General features: G+C 38.4%; 1 protein-coding gene across 2 annotated transcripts in view; it reads right to left on the bottom strand.

Moving 5' to 3' along the window:
• Nucleotides 1-4177: 4177 nt before the first annotated feature.
• The window catches only part of gabrb2a (gamma-aminobutyric acid type A receptor subunit beta2a), a 101912-nt gene continuing 81989 nt past the window's right edge, over nt 4178-24100 (bottom strand). Inside the window, exons 7-10 of one of the 2 annotated variants that reach the window (NM_001024387.2) lie at nt 23721-23873; nt 8986-9230; nt 8403-8543; nt 4178-6044 (exon numbers count right to left, since the gene is read on the bottom strand). In NM_001024387.2, coding sequence (NP_001019558.2) covers nt 5700-6044; nt 8403-8543; nt 8986-9230; nt 23721-23873 — 884 coding nt within the window. In that variant the 3' untranslated portion in view covers nt 4178-5699. The remainder of the gene's footprint in view (nt 6045-8402; nt 8544-8985; nt 9231-23720; nt 23874-24100) is intronic. The other variant, XM_005173103.5, reaches the window with a different exon arrangement.

Genomic DNA, 24100 nt, shown 5'->3' with positions numbered 1-24100 from the left:
GATTATGTCAAAGCAGCTTCACATAAAAGGTCATAGTAAATTAAAACAGTGTAGTTCATTTTTCAAATTTTAAGTTCAGTTCAGTTTTGCTCAGTTCAGTGTGGTTTAATAATTACTACTGAGAGTCCAAACACTGAAGAGCAATCCATCGATGCACAGCTCCACAGATCCCGAATCATGCAAGCTAATGGCGACATCGGCGAGGAAAAAAATTCACCAATTGGCGAAAGTGAAGAAAAAAAACCTTAAGAGAACCAGGCTCAGATGGGCAAGATCATTTCTCCACTGGCCAAGGTCTTGTGCACAGCTGCAGTCCAAGTGTCGGAGGTGGGAAGCTGGACATCAGCGAAGACTCGTCAGAGCCTGGAGCGTCACAGGAGTCAGTCTTATGCTCTCCACTCCTCCATGACCACCACAGTAGCTGCTCAGGATACGGCCTGGTCCAGGATATGGAAAGCTTGGGATCATCTTGTCGCTGGTCTTGAATCGAATCAGTGGCACTGCATGGTCTGAGGGTCTCGGGATGAGTATCTCCAGGTGGAAATAGAGAATAAAGAGAATAATTAGCGTAGCTGCTGTTCATAGTGTATATAAACGAGATGCAGAAACCTGTGTGGAGCACATTCATGTATCATACCGCTAAGTGATGCACTGAGTGTACGCTTTACTAAAAAGATAGGTCTTTAATCTAGTTTTGAACTGCGAGAGTGTGTCTGAGTCTCGGACATTATCAGGAAGGCTATTCCAGAGTTTAGGAGCCATAAATGAGATATCACATAAAAGATGTTTGAACAAAGCAGCGTTTCCATCCAGTGAATCAAAGAGAACATAATCATTACTGATTAACTGGCCAAATATCAAAATGAAATTTGCTGCGGTAGGAGAAGCTGTGTCCATCTTTTCTTTATTTAATAAATCGTCACCTTGGCATTATAAGGTTCTATCTGCATTCTGAATGATTTTGAGATTTGAGCTTTAAAGTTTTTGCATTCCATATAGCAAACAGTATGTGTGTAACATTTGCTTTTTATTATACTTATATACTTATTTATATACTTATTATACTAATATAAATATATACTTATTATACTTATACTTATTAAAAACATCCAATAATGTAAACAAGTTTTCATTTAATAAGAATATGTCAATAACTTAATTTTGACAAAAATGTCAGATAGAACCTTATAATTCTAAGGTGACGAAATGACTTGCATCTCAGAAGACAATGCTGACACACAATGAACATGTGGTGGCGTTTGAAGGCATCAGACGCAGAGCACAGACACTGTTGACTATTCTGAAGATAATTAATAATATAATAATACTAATACTTGAATAATTACAGCAACTTAGAATGACCATTTCAGATGTTTTACAATGTGCTCTGCCTGCTGGTTTATCCATTCACACACATTTTTATCATCACATGATCTCTTATAAAAAGTTACAAGACTTTTATGACGCACATACTGGAATTTAATCAGTAAAAGTGTTTCCATTGCAATTTATGCACATCTCTTCTTATTGAATAAAGTTTATCCTACTCAGTTCTGTGCATATGTTTTTTATGCACATTTTCAAAATGTATGTGCATGTCCAAAATGTTCATAAAATATATGGATGGAAACATAAAGGGACAAATTACACACACACAAACCAAAAACTTTGCTTAGGCTGTATTGCAAATACTGATCATTTAGCTTCATAAGGCCTCAATGCCTCATTGGGATGACTCTCATCCAATTATTTGACTGCACATGTTTTTTGACTAGTAGTCATTAAATTGCAAGATATCAATCCCCTGCAGGGTTCATGTTTTCAGATAAAAATCTTCTTTACTTTACTGAAAAAAAAGGAAAATCAGCTGTTGTTGATCTCAGATGACCTGAGAGTGAGGAAATACAGCACGCTTTTATTTTTGGGTTAAATATCCTCTTTACGTCTCACCAAGAAGTTTATGGGTTTAGAATATATCTCACCAAAAACGTGAATGATACATTTGAATGATAAATGACAATGAAACCTGCTTACATTTCGATGTTGATTATTGTATACCGTTAATACAAGTTTTGAAAAACAGATAACAGTGGAGATCAAAATTTGTAAAGAAAAGAAATGAAGGAAAACTTTCAGATTCTCCCAGTTATTAAAACTTTTCTGTACCAGTTGATAATTTCTTGACAAATCTTGTTTGGCAGCCGTTCCGAAGTGACTGAAACCCCCAGACAGCATATAAACACATAAAGGGCAAAGGAATGATAATTTCAGCCACAGCACGCAAGACTGGTCATTCCAGATCTGTGATTGGTTTTTAAATATTCCACCTTTACAAAGTCACAAACTCATTCAGGTCCCTCAAAATGGCTGGTCGTCAACCAAAGGCAAATAAACAAGAGGACACAGGCAGGCTGGACATCACAGTTCAGATAGATCTCAACAAACAGTTTCTCGATGTTTACTCTACAGTCATCTGATCGTCTGTGATACTTTGTTCTGCTGTGCTCAGTCTAAAAATATTTTAATTCTTTGCCTTATTGTTTTACCTTATGTATGTCTGAGAGAATTCCTGTAAATTTGGTTGAGAAGTCTTCTCTCATACTTATGATTGCACTCATGATGGTTTTTTATCAATATTTGCGCTTATTCTTTGGTTTGTGAGTCATGTTAGCTTGGTAAATAGCAGACGTAGCAATTGAGAATATTATGATTTCCAAGTTTTTCTATTTTCTACCTATATTTTAGTTCAGTTTGAAGCTGAAATTGATGAATGCTGCAGGCAGGGGCGGACTGGGACAAAAATTCAGCCCTGGCACTGTAGATACATCAGCCCACATTACCACACCGACACAGTCCCACCGGCGGACTCGCATATTCACTATTTTTTTTGGTGTACAGATGGTGAAATAATATGACATTCTTGCCAGATTTTGATTACGTCCGGGTAACCTTTGGTTCGGCCCATCTTGAAATCAGGCAGCCGTCGCCAATTGCGCCAAATGCTTAACATTTATTATTATTACCATTATTTTTTATCATCATCATCATAATATCACATCTAGCAAGAGATAAAAGCTGCCTCTATGTAAAAACAATACATATTGACAAAAAAAAAAAAAAAAAACTGACCGGCCCACATTTAAAAATTGGTCCAGCCCTTCTGGCATTTGCCAGAAATGCCAGATGGCCAGTCCGCCCCGGGCTGCATGAGTGTGAATGGTGAAACTTTGACCACTGTCAGGTTGCTCCCCCTTTCCCATTCACTCCCAATGTCTCAATGTTTAAGATAATGATGCTGCAGTGACCAAAACTCTCATTAACAGTAGAAAAAATAAAGAGTCTAGACTAATCTTTACAGAGAAGCATGTTGTGTGAACAGACAACTGAGTTCGCTTTAGTGATGAAAGCACACTTTGAATTATCTTGATCTGATGGGAAATGATGTTGGTCATCAAGCTGAGGAAAGACTAAAGCTAAAGTGTGTAAAGAAAAGCTAGAAATAACGAAATATTCCAAGTAATGATGACAAAGTTATGAAACCCACTACTTTCAGTGAATTGGAAGACACTGGAGCTGATCAAATGATGTCTGTGAGACCAGTGATATCCTGTGGCTGCAGATGTGCTGGAGTCATTCAAAGCAAGGGACTCTATACTACATATTTTTTGACTGCTGTAACCTCCAGAAATTTCAATTGAAATCTTTCATCATTGCTCAATGTGTAATTCTTCAACTTTAATAACTGTTAAACAGTTTTTTTTGTTTAGATATCTTGGTTATTTCTCAAAACACCTCTGGTATAGACAGCTAAATTTGATTAAGGATAAAAATAATTGGTAGCACTGGTCCATTTGAGTATTAGTAGACTGTCTGCTTAATATATGTTGATACTGCTTCTTCAACAGACATTTAACTGACTGTAATACACTTTGCAAGTACATGTCAATTTACACTAACCCCAACCCAACAGTCTACTTATAATCTAATCAGAATTAGTTGAGATGTAGATGCAATGTAACTTAAATTCAACAAACGAATCATCCAAATAAAGTGTGACCAAATTATGTCTAATTCTGATCTAAATAGTGGGTCGTAATAGTGTTCTATTTGGTAGTAAATTCGAACTCAGCACTTTCTAGCTGTAAAACTGTAAAGAAAGTTCTGCAACATAATGGTGTAAGAGATATAAGCTTCATTAAGCTTTAATAATTTAATTTAGATACATTTTCATTATTGTTGACAATCATTACACAATATATATATTTACACGTCATTATGAAATATCATTATAATTTACAGGATTTTGTACAAAATTGCCTGACAGATGCCTTGATTGTATGATCCAGATCCTTCACGTATTGTTAGTGAACTGAAGTGATAGTTACCATAAATTTTCAGAGTAGCAATGATCGCATTTCTTGCTTGAATTCGACTGGTGCACTTTGAGGCCTTTGAAAAAGATTCAGATCCTTTACCCGATTTTTAAGAAGCAAGATTTTTTTTCTTCAACCAAAGTCTTCAACATTAAGAAATCTAATACACCAAAAAATACGTTTAAATAATGAACCATAACATTAACATCTGATATTATAACTATTGAATCAGAAAGTTTCTTCTTCTTTTTTTTACCATGATGTAATATCAGCTACTAGTTTTCAACTTATATCTATCGATAGTGTTAATGGTTTACAGATATATTGCGTCTTTCCTCTTTGAGGTAAACTCGCCTGGTACATGTTGAGAGATGTCAAATAGCCGTATTCCCCCTAGCGGCTCACCACACAAAGTTTATACAGTGTAGAGATGAGGACTGTTTAGCATTTACACGGCCTAGGTATTGTTGACACAGCCGGAGAGGACAGCGAGTCCAACCACCAGGGTAATGGTCCATGTCAGTTCATCCTTTCCACAGATATGTCCTTCATCATGGCCCATCCTGTTCACAATCCCCCCCAGCATCAGATAAAATCCTCATTTTAATAGGGCTGAGTTTCCTTGTTGGCCCAACATCAAACAAAGAAGAGAAGAAAAAAAACAATAGTAAAAGGACCTGTTGTGAAAATACCCTGTATGGCTTCCTGACAGCGTCTTTGCATTGCATCCTGCAAACTCATTTGAAAGAACAGAAGAACCTTTAAAGTGTCAAAGGAAAATGCATTGTGCTCCAGCTCTCTGCAAGAGATAAAGAAAACAAACCAAAGCATGCTTTTAAAAGATATCTGATATACAGCTTAACTATAGGAAAATAGACTTTCAAGACTGACTCCTCTTGATGCCTTTTGTAAAGCTTTCTTGGATGCAGTTGGCTACGAAGTAAACATATACTAACCGAAAACAAAAAAAAATCTTAAAATATATGCAAAGACAAGCATAAATATTTGATCCACATAGTAATCTACATATGACAAATATAAGTGGTATACTGAAACTCTGGAACAAGCCCTGTACTGCGTGATCTTTTTTTTTTATTATTATTATTTCTCCAGTTCAGCCGCCGACGTGTTTCCTCAACGTTTATGTCCAAAAAAAAAAAAAAATTTGAGTCCGTCCTGATTTTTTTAAAATCTTCCTCAGTCTTTCCACTATATATTTGAAATAAATCAGCAAAAAGTGTAGTTTTCACGTTTTTCTCTTTTATTTTATTTTTTTAAACTCGTCTTTGTTTTCTTTTCTGGTCCATTTCCACTTTCCGCATCCTTTTAATGAACGTAGTAAAGCCAGTAAACTATGTTGAAGAAAGAAAACAAAGTCGGGAAGATCATTCTTGACCACTTGTCAATGGAGTTGACATCGGACAGGTCTGGGATGTTGACCTTGAGCTGGGAAGCCCGTCTCCTGAGCCTGCTTTTCTTCTGGGTAGCGTGGCGCTCCAGGGCGCTATGCCCGTAGTTTTGCCGAGCCATGGCCGCCCGGCGGTACTGCAGGGTGGAGCTATCATAAGCTAGCATGGTGCTGCGTGGGTCACCCAGACCCCTGGAGAGATCGGACGGCCCCATTTCGTTCTTCATCTCAACTGTGGTCAGCCGGATATCATCGGGAGTCATCTGGAGATAAAAGTAACATCATTGGATCAGGTCTTTATATGAATCCTGTAATAAATGGTACGCTACTAAAGTCATGCTAAGGAGCCCCACAGAATAATTGCAAAACCAGCATTTTTCTGAGATCTGTGGATAAAGCATTTTTAAGCCAGGTTCACTTACTAAACGTGATTTTTTTTTTTAACACAGACCGCAGTCTAATGCTGTTTTTTATAAATAAGTTGAAAATGATGTACAACGATGGATATCATGAACTAGATGTTGAAAAGAATTGGACTGTCCCTTTTAAAACTATGATGAATGCGGTACAGCCATAGCTGGCAAAAACACGAGAGTAAATGAATCATCAGTGAAAGCTACATTGCACTCATAATAAGCTGTGGAGTAAAGCTTTTCAGGCAATAATATCCATAATTATTTCCGAATTTCAACCATGGCATGGTTAAAATTCTGTCTGCATAAAAATCAGCCAAATAATGCAAATAAAAGAGGCAAAAACATGAAGGCAAAAGTCTAGATCGACAGTGAGGAATCAGGTTACAGAGATGGAGGTAAGGAAAGGCTGTGGGGTGGGAAGGAAAGCATTTAGCTGCTTTCGTTTTCCACGATTTCCCTGATAAAGCACATTTTTATCATTACTTTTTATAAGAGTTGGTTTCAAATGTTGATTTGAATCATTATTAATTTTTAAACTGCTCGCTGATGATTATTCTGCAAATGCTGCCTTTGAGAAGTAAACTTTGCTAATGTGGCTTGCTAATTGCTAATGCTACTGAAGCAAAGCAATGATCACACTTAATTTTAACAAATCAATGTCACTTTTTCTTTAAGTGTCATTATATTGCACTCATATATTAGCATTATATTGCACTCATATATTTTATTGACTAACAACCACTTGGATTTTGTAGCTATCAACTTGTTTAGGAAAATTTACCCCAAAATCTTCATCACAATAATTTACAGGCATTTATGGCTTGTTCACACCAAGACTGATAACTAAAGATTTAAAATGATAACTATATTTGCATCCATACCAATGTGGTATGCTATAATTATTTTTAGGGTATTATAATGATTTGTCAAATAAACATTTATTACAACGCATTCACACCTGGAACGATAACAGTTATTTTGGTATCCACGCCAACACTCAGTCTATTATTACACTGAAAAACAAATGTTAATTAATAGTTGCATGTACAGTTGAAGTCAGAATTATTTGCCCCCTTATTTTTTTTTTCCCAATTTCTGTTTAACAGAGAGAAGATTTTTTTTTCAACACATTTCTAAACATGATAGTTTTAATAACTCATTTCTAATAACTGATTTATTTTTTCTTTATCATGATGACAGTAAATAATATTTTACTAGATATTTTACAAGACTTCTATACAGCTTAAAGTGACATTTAAATACTTGACTAGGTTAATTAGGTTAACTGGGCAGATTAGGGTAATTAGGCAAGTTATTATACAACAGTGGTTTGTTCTGTAGACTATCTAAAAAGTATAGCTTAAAGGGGCTAATAATTTTGACCTTAAAAGGGCTTTTAAAAATTAAAAACTGTCTTTATTCTAGCCAAAATAAAACAAATAAGACTTTCTCCAGAGGACAAACATTATCAGACATACTGTGAAAGTGTCCTTGCTCTGTTAAACATAATTTGGGAAATATTTAAAAAAGTAAAAAAAAAAATTAAAGGGGGGCTAATAATTCTGACTTAAACTGTATCTTGTGATTCCAAAAATAGTTCCAATTCTGGGATGTTATTGTTAAGCCCTGAGATAAAACCCATGATTGTCATACAATTATAATGCAATTAATTGCTAATCGAGCTACACAAATCCCAAATGATTACATTGTTAAAAACGCACAATGTATTATGCCCTACTCACTATTTAAGTAACCATACTGTAAGTTATATAGTCATAAATTGGGTATATCATAACCTCTTCACACTTAAAAATGCTAACCTTGAGAGAAAACTGCTTTTGTGAACACATAGCTATACAGTCATGGTGTTGACATATAATATTATTAACTTTACAGTACAAGTTATCATACTTGGTGTGAATGTGCTTGAAGACTAATAAGCATACACTGCTATGCACGGCGATCAAACAGAAATGGGCGTCTGGGAAAAGGCTCGGGTGCAAACGGTAACTGAAAAAAGGGCAGGACAACGTAATGGTGGAAATGATGATGGCTACCATCATTACTCTAAAGGAACAAGAAAAAAAGTCATCCAAAGAAACAATAATCAAACAGAAAGAGCTTGGGTGTGTTCACTTCTGGTTGGTTATCGATGCAGAGCCATTGCATTTGTTTTTGTTTGACTTCAGGTCAAATATTCAGTACCTTAAGTCTTTGATCGCCTAGTCCTAATGCTGCATCCTCCGCAAAGATCGGATCCCACATCGAGTCATACCCGTCAATTTCCCTCTGTTTCATTCTGGCATAGAGAGCATCGTCTCTCTGAACTACACTTCCCACCAACCACTGCAAGCATACAAAATCAGCACTGTTACAGAGGTCGGCCGCACTCAGGGAGAGACACAACTCTTTTGAATGAGATTAGAAGGAAAGCCCTAGAGGCTCTGCCAGCCACGAGCTCGGACGCGGCCCGGCCCGGGATGAGTGAGCTAGTCTGTTGTTTACAGCTAACAAAAGTCTGCGCCGATCTCCCGGATATTTCAGCGCATGTTTCTGAGGGGTAAAAGCCCATTAGGTTGTGGTTTGTGAACAAGCTTACGCCAGTGGAAAGAACACAGCTATACATCCGGTGTTTTAACAATCTCCAAAGCCCACTGACCCTGAAAGGACACTGATAGAAGTCACAACACATTACCTCAGAGTACTGACCACCTACTGACCAGAGGCCTTTGTCAACAAACCCTAATGATGCGCGGCGTGTGTGTGTGTGGGTCCAGCGCGGCAGTACCTTGTTGGGGTCGGGCCTGAGTTTCTCATTGTTGGCCGTGGCGGCTTTTTCCGCCGCCTTCTTCTGCCGCTGAGGGCCTCTCCCGAAGAAGATATAATTGACGAAGGCGTACTCCAGCAGCGCCAGGAACACAAAGACAAAGCAGCCCATCAGGTACATGTCTATGGCTTTCACATAGGGAATCTTGGGGAGGGTCTCTCTCAAGTGAGTATTAATGGTGGTCATGGTCAGCACGGTGGTGATACCTGGAGTTCAGAGAAAGTGTTCAAGGATAATTAAGTACAGTACTGTGCAGCTCAAGTCAATTGCAGCTTTATGTAACAAGAGGACTGAGACGTAATTATCCGGCAAGTACTGAGAAGGAGCTGCCAACTAAGCAATTACCGAGGTTATTCATGTGTCATCTTCAAACTTGAAACCATTATGAAAACTTTTGACAACAATAAACTTGAACACAATGTGCTAATGCAAATGCAAATAGAAAAGATGTGCTGCGAGAGCTGCCAGAGACAGCCATTAAGATATACCTAGGAAAAGATGCGTTATTCATATCATACTTGGGGTTATGGATTCAAGGAGAGTACAATTTCTGGTTGCATTCATGTAGCATGTTATATGACAATATTAATAGTTGGGTTCTGGGGGTTATGTGATCTTTGGCAAGCAACTCATCTCGTTTTTGGCACATCAATGGCTGCATTTCCATTAACATTCAAATTGTACAAATTTCAATAGAAAACATGCCTAATGGAAAAACATTGATTTAGCAAAAACACACACAAAAACAACAACAAAAACGTTTTTACCCACACATGGGGTCATTATTCAGACAATTCAAACAAGGAATATTTAGCAAGGCTGTGATGGAAACAAGGTGCCCTGTGAATGTAAATGCTTTGTGCAAATCTGTAATGGAAACCAGACAGTTGAGGCTGTTAGTAGACAATAGGACTTATGATATTGCCTGGTAGCCCAAATAAAAACTGATACATGGAAATATATGCAAATAACAGGATTTTACATATATAATGAAGGGGAGGGAGCTTGATTATTCAGAAACTTGATCAGCCCTGGCACAGCCCCCCAATAGTTTAATATAAAATATACAAAATATATATAGGAAACATATATGAAAGTGTTATTTTTTTGCAATAATTGAAACTATATGTTGCATATATTACCTATATTTTATATATGTACAATCCAAATATGAACTTGTATATGTCATTTGCATCAGATTTCTATATGGGAGATGGCAAAACAGACACAAACAACCCCAAAGACTTACGTTGAATGGGTGACCTGAACCATACAATTGCATTCAAATGTTAGTGGCCACTCCGAACTAGCACTGCCTAGCAATGCTAAAAAAAACTTCTACATAAGATACCTTTTGTGCAACATAGGCTCATTCTAAAAACATACCATTTTCATTTCTGGAGATCGCAAATTATGTAGCCAGGAGTACGTTTGGCATGCATTTCATCTTTAAAACGAACGCTACAAGTCGGTATGACACCGTTCTTTTTCAAGCTTACCAGCTGACCGCTTACCTCCATATGGGCAGCTTTCCCACTGTTACCAGTTTGACCAGTAGCTCGCTATATATCTTGAAACGCAGAGAGAAGTTGACTACGACACAAAAGGGTTTGAATCCGGCAAAGAACAGTTCCAGAAAGTGGGTAAAGCTGCCTTTCCCCTGCAGACGACATTCAGAAATGACTGTCGAAATACGCCCCCTTGTGGCAAGCGCGCAGAATTTTCAGTTTTGTTGTGCATCATGGGAGAGAAGCTGATTCTCGCGGTGTCCAAAATAAAGGAGTGCGAAAAGAGTCTTTCTTCTCTGTGCATATACCATGGTTGAATGAATGAATGAATGAATTAATTAATAATAGTAGAAACTCATAGACCGCTGAAGATTTTGGAGGGAATGTGGAGGCAACATAAACAAAAAAAATAATAATAATTTATTACACATTTATGAATAGCAATGTTTTTTATATAGATTTTTTTCTGATTAAAAAAATAACAAAAAAATACAACTATTTCTCATCTCGTGCACACGGACCTGCTTGGACAACACTGGAATACATTACATCCGATCAACTGGTCGCATACGGTCTAATCACAGGAGTTCTAATATTTCAACGTATCCGCATTTCAAAACGGATCTGAATTTTCTGCATACGGAGATGATCGAAACTGCACTCAGCGCCCGGACTACTCTCCAATGGAAATTCTTCCGGTCTGTCACTTGTTGTGTGTATTGGAAAGGCAGATTAGGACAAAAACAGAAGCCAAAATATAAAATAAACAAATAAAAAACATGGTGAGAATGTGGTAAAATCTAAAAATGTGGTAAAAAAAAAAAACAGGCGGCCACGAGGATTGCTTTTGAAAACACTTTTGGTTGGGTTTAGGAAAGGAGGAGAGTGGGTCAGTCAGTCGGTTAGTCAGTCAGTCAGTCAGTCGACAGCAGCCTGGTGGATTTACTCTAGAATAGCAGGCACAAATGGCACTCAAGAGAGATATCTGAGATCTGAAAAAGTATACACAACAGCCTCTGGTGGGATTGTGAAATCAAAAACTGCAAAAAACATAGCTCCTGGGACGTATTTGGCACTCTCCAGAAATGTATACAGCTGTAGATTTTAAGAATGAGCCTGGATTTTTTATTTTATTTTTTTATTTTTTTTGAGTTTTGTACAGGCAAGCACTGCTGTCCCTTTTCTAAAAAATGTCATAATCTGTAGTTACATGATGGATTTTTGCCTCTAAGCTTACCTCAATCCATCTGTCAAATCAGTCAACGAACACTCCATCAGCATTTCCCCCACACCCCAAACATTTAATTTGTTCATCATCATCATCATTTCACACATATCAAGCTTTAGCCAACTGTCTAGAAAGCTCAAGCCATTCATTCTGAAGCCACACAGACCCAAAGAGATGTCAAGTCTGTAACAGAGCTGCTGTATTTCGGCTTAAACAATACAGCAAGGTTCAGACATGTGTTTCCTTGTCACATGCCCCTCACTGCAGACAGATTAATTCTGACAAGTTCACCCAAACACAAAAGGCCCGGCCTCCCTATCATCAGTGATCTATTCTCCCCGTCTCCCCCCCGAAGTATCAGCGTCACAAGAAGCCATTTTGTCATAATGGCAGGAACATGGCCCTGGACATAAAACACGTCAGTAAAGACCGACCGGAGGAAAGTTTGTCAGCTTAATCAGCAGTAATACATCAGCGCAGATCAGCAGAGGCTACACAGCACTCCTAATAGAGTTGGGAGCAGGAGGGAGGCAAGAGCTGGCAGCACCGCATCTTCGTTGGAGTGAGGCAGATTTAAGACCCACTTGAGTCCAAGCATCATACAATTTTATTTGCAATCTGAGCTTCCTCTTTTGGAGCACAGGACGGTGCTGCCCAATGGATAGCACAACCACAATAGCTCACTAGTTTCTCCTAGATATCAGAGAGAAAATTTTAAGCGAATGGAGATTTTCTGCTAAACAGAACAAAGGCCCTGTTTACACCTGGTGTTAAGATGCCTTTTTTCAAATGAATGACAAGCAAACAATGGTCAATCAAGTTTATATTTTTGAGATTGTTTATTTGGAGGTATTCACTTGAAGGGGTATTCATAAGACTGTCATAACACTTTTATACCCATGACATGACGTCATGAATTCGAAGGAGATTTGCATGGTTTTGACCAGGGGCATCGCTAGATCCCATTTACTGGGGCACGTGCCTCAGTAAAAATCGCCAGTGCCCCAGTAAATGTTTTGAGAATTTACTTTATATGCAAGTGTATTTAGCTATTAAGAGTGGTAATCCTAGAATAAAGACGTTATTATCTATGTGCAACCGAACCAATGCTGATGAAAGCATTGTAGTTTAATTAAAAAGCAAACTGAGAATGTGCACAGAAAAAAAAAAAAAAAAACGTACTCTCATGCCTCACACACTGCTCCAGCTTGACGCTGACGCGCTGCTCTGCTCCCTGTCCGGTTGTGAACATGCACGTCGAAAAAATAGCTGCGCTGCTCATGTGTTGTGAAACTGGCGTACAGTCTTTTATGTGGAGGTGTCACACGCAGTGAGTTTTGCAAGTCGACAAACCAAAGTTTAAATGATATGATGGTGATCTTATTTATACAGTATAGCTCCTGATAGATTTTTTTTTACAGTATATATGAAGCAGAAAGGAGGGATGAAGTCAATTATACTTTTTTTCAAATGCAAACTTTACATCGACATACTTGTCAAAATAATACATGAGAACAAAAAAGCCTTGTGGGGTAGAAAATATACTTATTTTGCACACCTGGGTTTTGAAGGGAATTAACAATTTCTTTTTTCTTTTTCGGGCCGGTTATGATTTTGCTCAGATGACAAATCAAACAGACACAGGTGTTCCTGCCAAATTTCCACTAGTTTTTCCTCCATACCTTATATTCAAAAGAAGCTCTTTTAACATCTCCCCCAACCTCCCACTGGCCTGCAGATACCCATACTAGTGGATGCTACTCTCTCATTGGCTGTATGTGATCGCCAATGTTATTTTCAGTCAGAACACATTTTACACGGCATGACTTTGAATCACCAACAGCTCCAGATATTTAGCAACCAAATATCTGACAAGTGTCAGCGACTTATTGGCGATTCTCTCAGATTGTGTCTTTGATAGTTCACACTGTGCGATTTTTACTCACATGAATGAGCACCGATTTGCCTGTGATTTCGGGCATTTATTGCCGATTTCTCAAAACCTGGCGGCGAGTCAAAATATGGGCTAAAATGATGCAGTCTGAAATCAGCAAAAGACAACAACACCTGTCATAAATCTGTCATAAACACGATAGTCATGAATCAATTATAACATGGGTAGCGAAAAGAAAATTGCCATTGAAAAATTCTCATTTAAGGTGCAGTAGGTGATTGTCTTCAGAAGCATTTTTTGTTGTGCTGGTTGAAAGTCTCTTCACAGTTCAATAGTTCAAGTAAATGATCTAAATGTATTTATATGTATTTTTATATTTTGGGTAAGGCATAAAACTAAAAAATGTTCATCCAATTAACTAGAATCAGACCGAAATCTCTCATAATTCCTATTAGTAGGCAAAACTGTCTGTCAGTCTGTCAGCAAATGCAGATTTGAACAACTGCACAGCCGTTTTTACGCATCTCCGCCAACCGCTGTTGGTGCCGCGCGTTCACGAGAGAGGGCGCGCGCACACGATCGGTGAAAACCTGCTTAATCAAAACTTTTTAAATACCTGAATCAATATTGGAGTTACCTTTGCACGCTGGAGAAAGTATGAAACAATGGCTGAAGGATTTCTTTTAGACAGGTAATGTTTTGTTTTAAAACTATTTTAGCTTCATGCAGATCTGATGTAACGTTAGATGTTGTTACAAACGGGTTATATCTTTACAGAAATGTTGTTCAGCCACTAAAATCTTTCGATAAAAGATTGATAAGACTATTTTCAGTTTCATAAGTGACCTTTTACAGCATCTATAATGTAGATTTTAATTAGTTTAACAACAAAAAACAAGTAAATAGCCCTATTCCACCTAGTCTCTCCCTATATTGTTTACCATGCAACTCTAAATATTCACTCTGAAGTAGCATGTCAGTTTGGCTTGCTCGCTGCCGGACAGGCACTAGTCACTTTTAAAGAGCCCATATTATGGGTTTTTGAAAATTCCCCTCCATGTAGTGTGTAACACAGCTCTAAGTGAAGTGAAGTATCCAGCTAAGGCTTAAATTTGTAAGAATACAGTGTTTAAAACGGTTGATTCATCTATAAAAGAGTCGACTCATAGTGCTTCAAACGAGTCGCCTTGATACCGATTCATTAGGTGTTTCGCCATGACGTACGAACGAAACCAAGTTATTCACGTGCACGCGCAAACCCGGGAGATTTCAAACCTGAGGCCCCGCCCTCTGACGCAGAAACCCAGACACACACACACCCACAAACACACGCACACCCACAACAACACGCACACAAACATGCCGGTCGATTGAAGTCACACTGCAGATGGATATTATATTGAGTCTCTACCCAAAGATGAAACATCAGCATTATAACCAAGCAGTTGAAAACTTCTGGAAGCTACATGCTACAAAGAATACTTCATCTGAGTTTGTTAAAGGAAGGATCAATAAACAGTAACTTACTGATGGACGTCAGGATGGGTTTCTTCCTCCATTTCTCAAGTGTAAGTACGTGCGGTTAAAGTTGTTGCCTCGTTGACTCGAGCTTGCAAATGTATTTAGTTGTGATTTGTTACTTGTAACCGAGTGTACTGTATCAGGTTAACTGGCTATATTCTCTTATCGCGTGCAAAGTCACGTTAAAAACGCGACGCGTGCTGCTTTGTTTATGGAGCTCCGTGCTAGAGTTCTGCTTACCCGTTACCCGTTACCCGTTACCGACCGCTCCCCGCGATTTATTCGGAAATTTATTCCCGCGCTGCAGAAATCTGGCGCGGGGACAGCTGCGGGAATAAATTTCCGAATAAATCGCGGGGAGCGGTCGGTAACGGGTTTAATTTGGGATGGGAGCAGGCTGTCTAGCAATATCACGGATATTGCTATGCGAATGAGAAAGATGTGTCTGCTTGGTGCTTGTGTGTGTGTTAGTGCGCACGTGCGCGTATGAGAGAGAGAGAGCGCGAGAGAGCGAGAGAGCGAGCAAACGAACTTTGTGTGCTTGGTGCTGTGTTTATACAGACAGCTTGGCTGTCTGGACTGTATAGCTGGGTGATTTTTGGTCCCCCGCTCTAGCGGGATCGGGCGCGAAGCGGGAGCGTTGTCGTCCGGAGGTGTGTGTGTGTGTGTTTTTGTGTGTGTGTGGCAGCTAAAATCCACGCCTACACTATCGAGCGTGTATGAACTGTGATTACTTTTATATTGCTGATTGGCTATTGGCCATTTCCCTCTCTGACTGAAGGCAGTCGACCAATCGCGACAGACTGTCATCGGTCCAATCAGCGCAGATTAGCTTCGCGCTAAGGAGGGGTTTGGGAACAAATGAATCACTGGACGATTCATACGGGAGTCGCTGGGATAATTAGATAAAAATAAATGCATATTATAAGACCATGAAAGTGTTTTTTGACCTTGCATGCATATTAGACTGTTGTTGGAGACCCTTACAACCAAGATATGACCCTATTTCATGTATAACATGGGCTCTTTAACACATGAGAGAGGGTACTTTTGCTGTGCTCGTTTTTTTAGGAGGTGTGGCTCCAGACGGCAGGGAAGTTGGTGTGATTCAGAGATTTATGCTAAGCTGTGAAAGCATAATGAAAGATCACCTACTGCACCTTTAAAAGTGTCCATACAATTATTAAATATAATTTTATAACATCGTAATGCATATTTGGTTCAATTTTATAAAAAAATTCTATTTGTACCACTGTAGTATAAAGAATATTAATGATAATTAGATTCATTGGTCTCATGACAATCAAGCTATGTCAGATTTATGACAAAGAAATGTCAAATTGTCATAACAATTACATCGACAGATTGTTACGCACGTATTTGTTTATGTGGATTGGTCGTAACAAAGGCTGCATTTACACTGCACTGTTTAAGTGACTCAATTGCGATTTTTTTTTCTCCCAAGTCACACAGATCGGATATGGCCCATGTACGTGTAAGCAGGAACAAATCACATGGATTCCGATTTACTCCAATCAGATTCAGGCCTTGTTCGTGTGGAAATTTAACCGATATGAATCGGATCGGTGTTCTCGTGTCTGCAGTGAAAGCAGGTAGATCAGATTTTTACCTGTCAATGCGAGTCACGCATCATTAAAAACCATAGCAAATGATGTCAAGTCTGACGTTTTCATTTCAGAAAAGACTTAAGCAGAGTTGCAAACCTTAAATCTATACACGAGGACTAAAAAAGCTCTTTTATTGTCAAATAGCACAGGTATTTAAGCATGTTAACGAGAGCGAGAGAGCGTAGTATCCGCCATATAAACAATATAACGTTAAAATAATATAAAACTATGGCATACATCACGTGTATAAATCACACCATGGACAATACATTAAGAAAAAACCTATATATCAAAAGAAGATGGACAAATGAGAATCTTTCTATCATAAAATTTAGTAAAACAGCTTGAAAAAAAGCTGCGAACAAATTTCTTACAGAAATAGAGAAAAAAATAGCTTTTTTATTATCAGCTGTCAGTCACAAAAAAAAACACCTACTTTCCATCTACTGGTCTAACATGATCATTACAGGATGCTACATCATCATTTTTGAAATCCTCCATTTTTACAGTCCAAACTGCAACACGAAAACGGCATTTTAAAAATTCACTTTAAAGACTTTTAAACTAGTGCTTTTAAATGAAAATGTATTAGTGTCGACATGCTCCAAAACATTACATTTCATAAAAATTTAATAACATTACATTTTCATAAAAAATATATATATTATATCTGTTTGTATGTTATTTTGAATTTTTTTTTGATGCATTTAAGCACATCACGCGGATATATGTTCACATGTTTGTTTATCTGATAAGCTTGCTTTTATTCAGTTATTTGATGCTATAAAAAGGCGATTTGGTGTCATAATTATATGTGTGTGTGGTTGGGTTTGCATAAATATGTGCATGAATTTTATTGTGGGCCCCTCAATAATGACCATTACAGTGCAGTTTTGTCCTCAAAATCAATGTAGCTTCATTTTTTTTACAGTGACACAAAGTGGAGACTAACACAAGTGGTGATAAGACATCTATTTAAATGCAGGTCAGCACCAGGAGGAAATTTTAATGTATCTCAGCTGACTACTGTACTTGTGATTACTGCAAATGCATGTGAATACCAGGAGAAAACAGAGCATGTGCCTCCTCTAGAGATTTAGAATGGATAACACCTCAAATGTCCCAAAATAGCATGCATTCGAACATTTGCAACTCTTTGCAACAAATATTAGGAGAAACACAATTCACTTTGACACAGCAAAGGACCCCGGTGCGTCTCTTGAGCAATGAAAGAGCAACCTCTAAACAATTCTCCTCTTTGGGAACAAATGTAATAAGGTCATCCTGATTTTCCCATGACATGTTTTTGGATCAGCATCTTTTGGAATAAAATAATACTGTGCAACTACAGTGAAAGTCTAAACTTTGATTGGATTTCTAGAAGTCTGATGTGAAACTCTACCAGGAAATAAAGCTGTGCTCACAAAAGCTGTGTAATTGAATCACTTAAATTGCTTGTGGGCATGAAAAAGTTGACAGACGTGTCCAAACAGATGTGTACCAGAAGTGACTTCTGTTGACAGCGTTATGATAATTCTTAGTTTTGGGAGAACAAACCTTACCTACATCCATATGGGTTTTAATCCAGATTGTTGTGTTATTATTTGCATTAACTTCAGAGCCTCTCTGACATATTGTAGCACAGTGATGTTGTAGCAACATTTAACCTCGACATTGAACAAAATTATTATTGTTCACCAAGATGATCTCTTTCTGCTATACATTATAGCATCTAAGGCTTGGCTAAACGAGACTACTGGCTTTCCAACTTGAATGATGACACTTCGATTCTCACTTGACACCCGGGGAGATGTGCAGTATAACCACATTTCAGCACATTCAATGAATCATAAGTCAAATCTCCAGCCACATGTGAAATCCCCCATTCAGCAAGCATTTGCAATGATAGGTGTTTAAAAATCTGTTGAAAATCTTACACCTGCAAAGTGAAAGCGCACCATAGCTTGTTCTCTGCAGTTCGGTTGGCAGGAGTCTCTGAACACCTGCTGTAGTTCTGATTTCTTCTCTCCCTGTACATAATCTTCCAGTCGTCAAGCAATTTAACACCTCTATGATAGGAAATCGGAGTAGGACTTTCCCATCTGAGACTACAAATGGAACCTAAAATCTTATTTGTTAATAGAGTGCTGAAAGGCTGAGTCTTAAATAGAGTTCCATTATCCTAAAATCAATATACATTTTTAAAGGGGTGTTCCAGAATGTAATTTTAGGGCTTGGTTGTGTTTATAATATGCAAAGCAATCTGAGCTCATGTTTCACTTGAAGGAAATCATGTTATTTTTTCATATATCGCACTTTGATTATATACAGCTATTCAGCTAACATGAAAACGACTGATATATTTCCTAGTTCCTCTGAAAGGCCCGCCCTCAAGTGACTCTGATTAGTCATCGTCATAATGTGCTGCGATTTGTGGATCGGCTCCACGACACGCCCGTACAAGCACCTGCTTCTCTGCTGTGTAAACAGTCAGTCACAACAGTCAGCCAAAATGGGGTGTGGCTCCTTTAAGAGAGATCGCTATTGCGTGTGTTTATGTGTGTGCGTAAATGTGTGAAGTTTCTGTAACAACAGCATGTGCGCAGGACTTTCTTTTTCTCTGATGCTCGGATTAAGTTATTTTCTGTAATATATTGTGACAGAAGAATAAAGCACAAGATGTGGGATGTGACCTGTGTGAGCCTTGATTTATGTTTCGGCTGCAACACGAGTTAGGTGAGCTATCCTGTATTTTTTTAACTCAACGCGTTACACAACGTCTTTCACTTATTTCCGGACAATGCAGGTATAAGTAATATGAATCATCCACATATCTTTTGCAACTTCATTATCTGAGATGTAAAACGCTTGGAAAAGCTGCCTAAACTGAAACACTGCACAGTCGCACACACACATAGAGAGACACGAACGTGCTGCATAATGCCGAGTTCAGACTGCATTTTTAAAGTGGTCATGTCACAGATGTTTTCACACTGCATGACTATCTGGGCTAGCATTTCGTCGCTGCTGTGTTTACACTGCAAGATGTATCAGTGACAGGGGCTTTCACATTGCATGACTTTACTATAGGAAGAATCGCCAACAAGTTTGTCCAAACTACGTCTCACAGCCAAAAACACGTAGTATATCTTTTGTTATTAACTACATAATGAGACAGAAGCCTTTAATGGGGTAGAACATGTACATGTTTGCTCACCTGGGTTTAAAGGGAAGTAGCCATTTCTCCTCAATGTTGATAATAAACTAATTTCTTTCTGTATGAATAGTCAAACAGACACAGTCCTGTCAAACCTCCACTAGTTATTCCTCCATTTTGTGGGTCCAAATAAACCTAAAAAGAGCGCTTTTAACTTCTCCCCCAGCCTCCCGCTGGCCTGCAGCAGGTATACACACACGCACACACACACAAGTGAATGCTGCTCTCTCATTGGCTGTAGGCAATGGCTGATGTGATTTTCAGTCAAAACTCATTACACACGGCATGATTTGAATCGCCAGATATCTCACAGGCATCGGCGACTCATCTGCGATTCTCTCAGATCGCGTCTTTGATAGTTCATACTGTGTGATTGTCACTCTTGTGCACGAGCAGCGATTTGACTGTGATTTAAGGCATTTGTCAAAGATTTCTCAAAACCTGTCAGCGAGCCAAAATCGGGGCTAAAATCACGCAGTCTGAACTAGGCATAAGTGTGTGTGTGTTTGCAGCAGTTTGACTGATTAATATGAATTTGTTGCTAAATCGTTAGAAGTGCAAAACAGCATTCCCCATTGTTTACATCGTTGCTACAGCATACCGTTAACGCTAGACACTGTACATGTCATGATCAATTTTAACAAATAAAAACACTTACTTGTAGCTTACAACTTCTGCTTTAAGGAGATTTTAACCAAATCCAGCACTGAACTGCGAGAGATTCTGGAGCTGTTTTGTCAAATCATGCTTGCTATGTATTTTATAATTCTCTGGAACATAATTAATATTGAACAGTAAGCACTTCTGTCTTTGTGTTGTGTCCTTTGGAAGCCCAAATACAGAAACAGATGAAGCTCTGTGGAAACAGCAGTGTTTGGATGCATTTTTAGCTTTATCTCTGCTATAACATTACAGCGCCTTTGGATTCGCAGTAAACGAACCTTTGTGATCTCACAGGGGGCGGAAGTATTGTTTTGTAGTCCCCAAAATTCGTTCATTGTAGGCTTTGCTAAGCTAACTCTGTAAAAACCAAGGTCTCCCTTTGCATTGAACTTTGAGCTTTTTACATTCAGAAATGTTGTTTATGTTCACACAGCTACATTACATATTAACTAAAGTTTCAAATATGACTTCGTAGTGGACCACCCCTTTAATGGGTTTCTTGTTTAAAATACCTAAAATAAGGTCGTTGTTTAATTCAAACTCAAGATATTTTCCAACATAGGGTTATACTGAAAACGTACCACGATATACATTTCTGGAGAGCGCCAAATATGTCCTATGAGCTTTTTTTTTTTTTTTTTTTTTGCGAATTTACCAGAAGCCGCTGGCTTCCCTCGCGAGTGCCATTCGCACCTGCTCTAATTTAAATTCATCAGAGGCCGCTGTCGGCTGTCTGACTGACTGACTGACTGACTGACTGACTGACTAACTGACTGACCAATCGGCTGATCCACCCTCTTACTTCCCTAATCCCATCCAATATTATTTTAAAAAGCACCAATTGACCCGCCCATAACTTTTCCCTAAACCGAACCGACAGTTTTGAAAAGCAATCCAGAAAAAGAAAAGCCCTCATCAGATTTTTACCATGTCTTCAGATTTTACCACATTCTCACCCAGTCATTTACTGTTTTATTTTAGTTATTAGATTCTGTTTTTGACTTTTCTGGAACCATTCTTTGCCGCACTTGAACCCCGTCATTGTGGTCAGCTCCTCTCTGCATCTCAAGTCCGCCAACGTAGACGGCAAGCTAACTGGACAAACTGGAAAGCGGTCCACACAAAGGTAAGCAGTCAGCTGGTAAGCGCCAAAAGGAACGGTGTCATACTGCCCCCATAGCATTCGTTTTGAAGGCGAAATGCAGACATACATACTTCTGGCTACATAACTCGAGATCTCCATAAACGTATATAGAGCTTCGGTTTCAGAATGAGCCTATGTTGATATTATCACTCTTTTATGGTATTGAAGAACATTCTACTCATGTTTATTAGGGAGTTTACTAATCCTAATGTCCGTGTGGATTGTAAGTTACTTTTATTTCAGTATGATGACACTTTTACAAATCAAATGGTGTACTAAGTAGGGCGTGGTTTTATTCTTGGGCACCTCCTCTCATCTCTTACATTCATCAAACTAATGGTTTGAGGGGTGTGGCTAAACATATTTTGGCCATCAAACTGGTATCATCAGAGTCAGAAAAGGACTGTCATTCCAGTGCTGAAGCAAATTGTTCAGTTTTGATTAAAAATTAACCTAAACAAAAAGACGATTAACTTGCACAGATTATTTGCTCACTTTAAGATTAACAATGTGCACTAGCTAAATAAGCATTGTAAATTTGGATTTAGTGTGGTTTTTAAAGGGCTTACACATGAAGCTAGGTTCACACCTGACCCAAAGCACCGCATCACTGGCTCCAGTTTACTCACGCAATGTTTTTCGCCCTGCGTGAACTTTCCAACCCAGGCTCATTCTGATTATGTACCCCTATATACATTTCTGAAGAAAGCAAGATACAATCCAGGAGCTACTTTTTTTGCAGTTTTTGTTTTAGCGAATCCACCAGAGGCCGCTGTGTATGCTTTTTTTTTTCCGCTCTCAGATTTCTCTTGCGAGTGCCATTTGTGCCTGCTGTTTTCACTTAAATCCACCAGAGGCCGCTGTCGACTGACTGACTTCATGACTGACCAAATGACCAATCCCCTCACTCTCCCTCTTCCCTAAAGCTAACCAATAGTGTTTTAACCCCTTCAGACCTGAATTATGCTCCAAAATTCCAGAAAAAGAAAAGCCCTCGCCTGATTTTTACCACATTCTCACCCTGTTAATTACTAATTTATTTTACTTTAGAGCTTTGGTTTTTGTTTTACCGGCTTTCTGGAACCATTCTTCATCGAACTTGAATGCCATTGTCTATTATGTTTAGAAATTTGGGAAAAAATAAACAAATAGTTTTAAACACGTTGCACTTTCAGATATGAACCTCAGCTGGACATTTTCTTTCACTTAGAGCTGTGTTACATACTGCATGGAAGCTCATTTACAAAAACCCATAATTGGGGCTTTTTAATTCAACTGGTTTAGCAATTCAGCATAATAATATTTATGTTTACACTATTTTAATTTGATATATAAAAAAAACAACTGATAACACTTTATTTTGATGGTCCATTTGAGTATTAGTAGACTGCCTGCTTAATATCTGTTGACACTGCTCCTTCAATAGACATTTAACTGACTATAAGAAATGCTAATGAGAATTAGTTGGCATGTAGATGCAATGTAACTTAATTTTAACAAATGGACCATCAAAATAAAGTGTGACCAAACAACTTGGTTATAAAGTCTCAGTGTGTTTATATTTACGCACTTGCAAAATATTTTAATAAAACTTTCTAGTCTTTGCTCACATTGTAGTGGTGAATATGAGTGTTGTTTCATGCCCAACAGTGATGTTGATACAGAAACATGTTTTGGCAAAAATCGGTCACTGATGTATTACTCGACTGCATTGAGAGGCAAACAGAAAACAGCCTGTAAAACAAGTAGCAGAAATCCAAAGAACCACAATAGCTGATCCCTGAGTATACAGAATAAAGATACAGTCCAGAGTGGTCACCATAATTGCAGCAAACATCTGAGCTCATGCATAAAGGGTTAGTCAACAGACATCAGCTTAATCAGATGTCCCACCTAAAGCCACACGGGCAGCTGAAGCGTCGTAGTTGATCCAGAAGGATACCCAGGACAGGATGGTGATCAGGATTGAGGGCATGTAGGTCTGCAGGATGAAGTAACCAATGTTCCTCTTAAGTTTGAAACTCAGAGACAGACGTGGATACGAACCTGGTCCAAGGAAAGACAGAGAAAGACAGTTTCATACTTAATAGTAAAAAACATACTGCATTACTCGTACAAAAGGCTGTAGCCAGGGCTTGAAATATAGGGAGGTCTGGGGTTTGGTAAAAATTCAGCTATATTAATGGATAAAAATAATGTGTAACATTATAATCTTGTTTTAATGCAGGAATATCATTTTGTTTTGCTGTACCAGTCTTGATTGAGATGTATGA

The sequence above is a fragment of the Danio rerio genome, chromosome 14 (genome assembly GCF_049306965.1).
Source record: "Danio rerio strain Tuebingen ecotype United States chromosome 14, GRCz12tu, whole genome shotgun sequence".
Lineage (NCBI taxonomy): Eukaryota > Metazoa > Chordata > Actinopteri > Cypriniformes > Danionidae > Danio > Danio rerio.
This window is presented reverse-complemented; position numbering and strand designations above follow the sequence as displayed.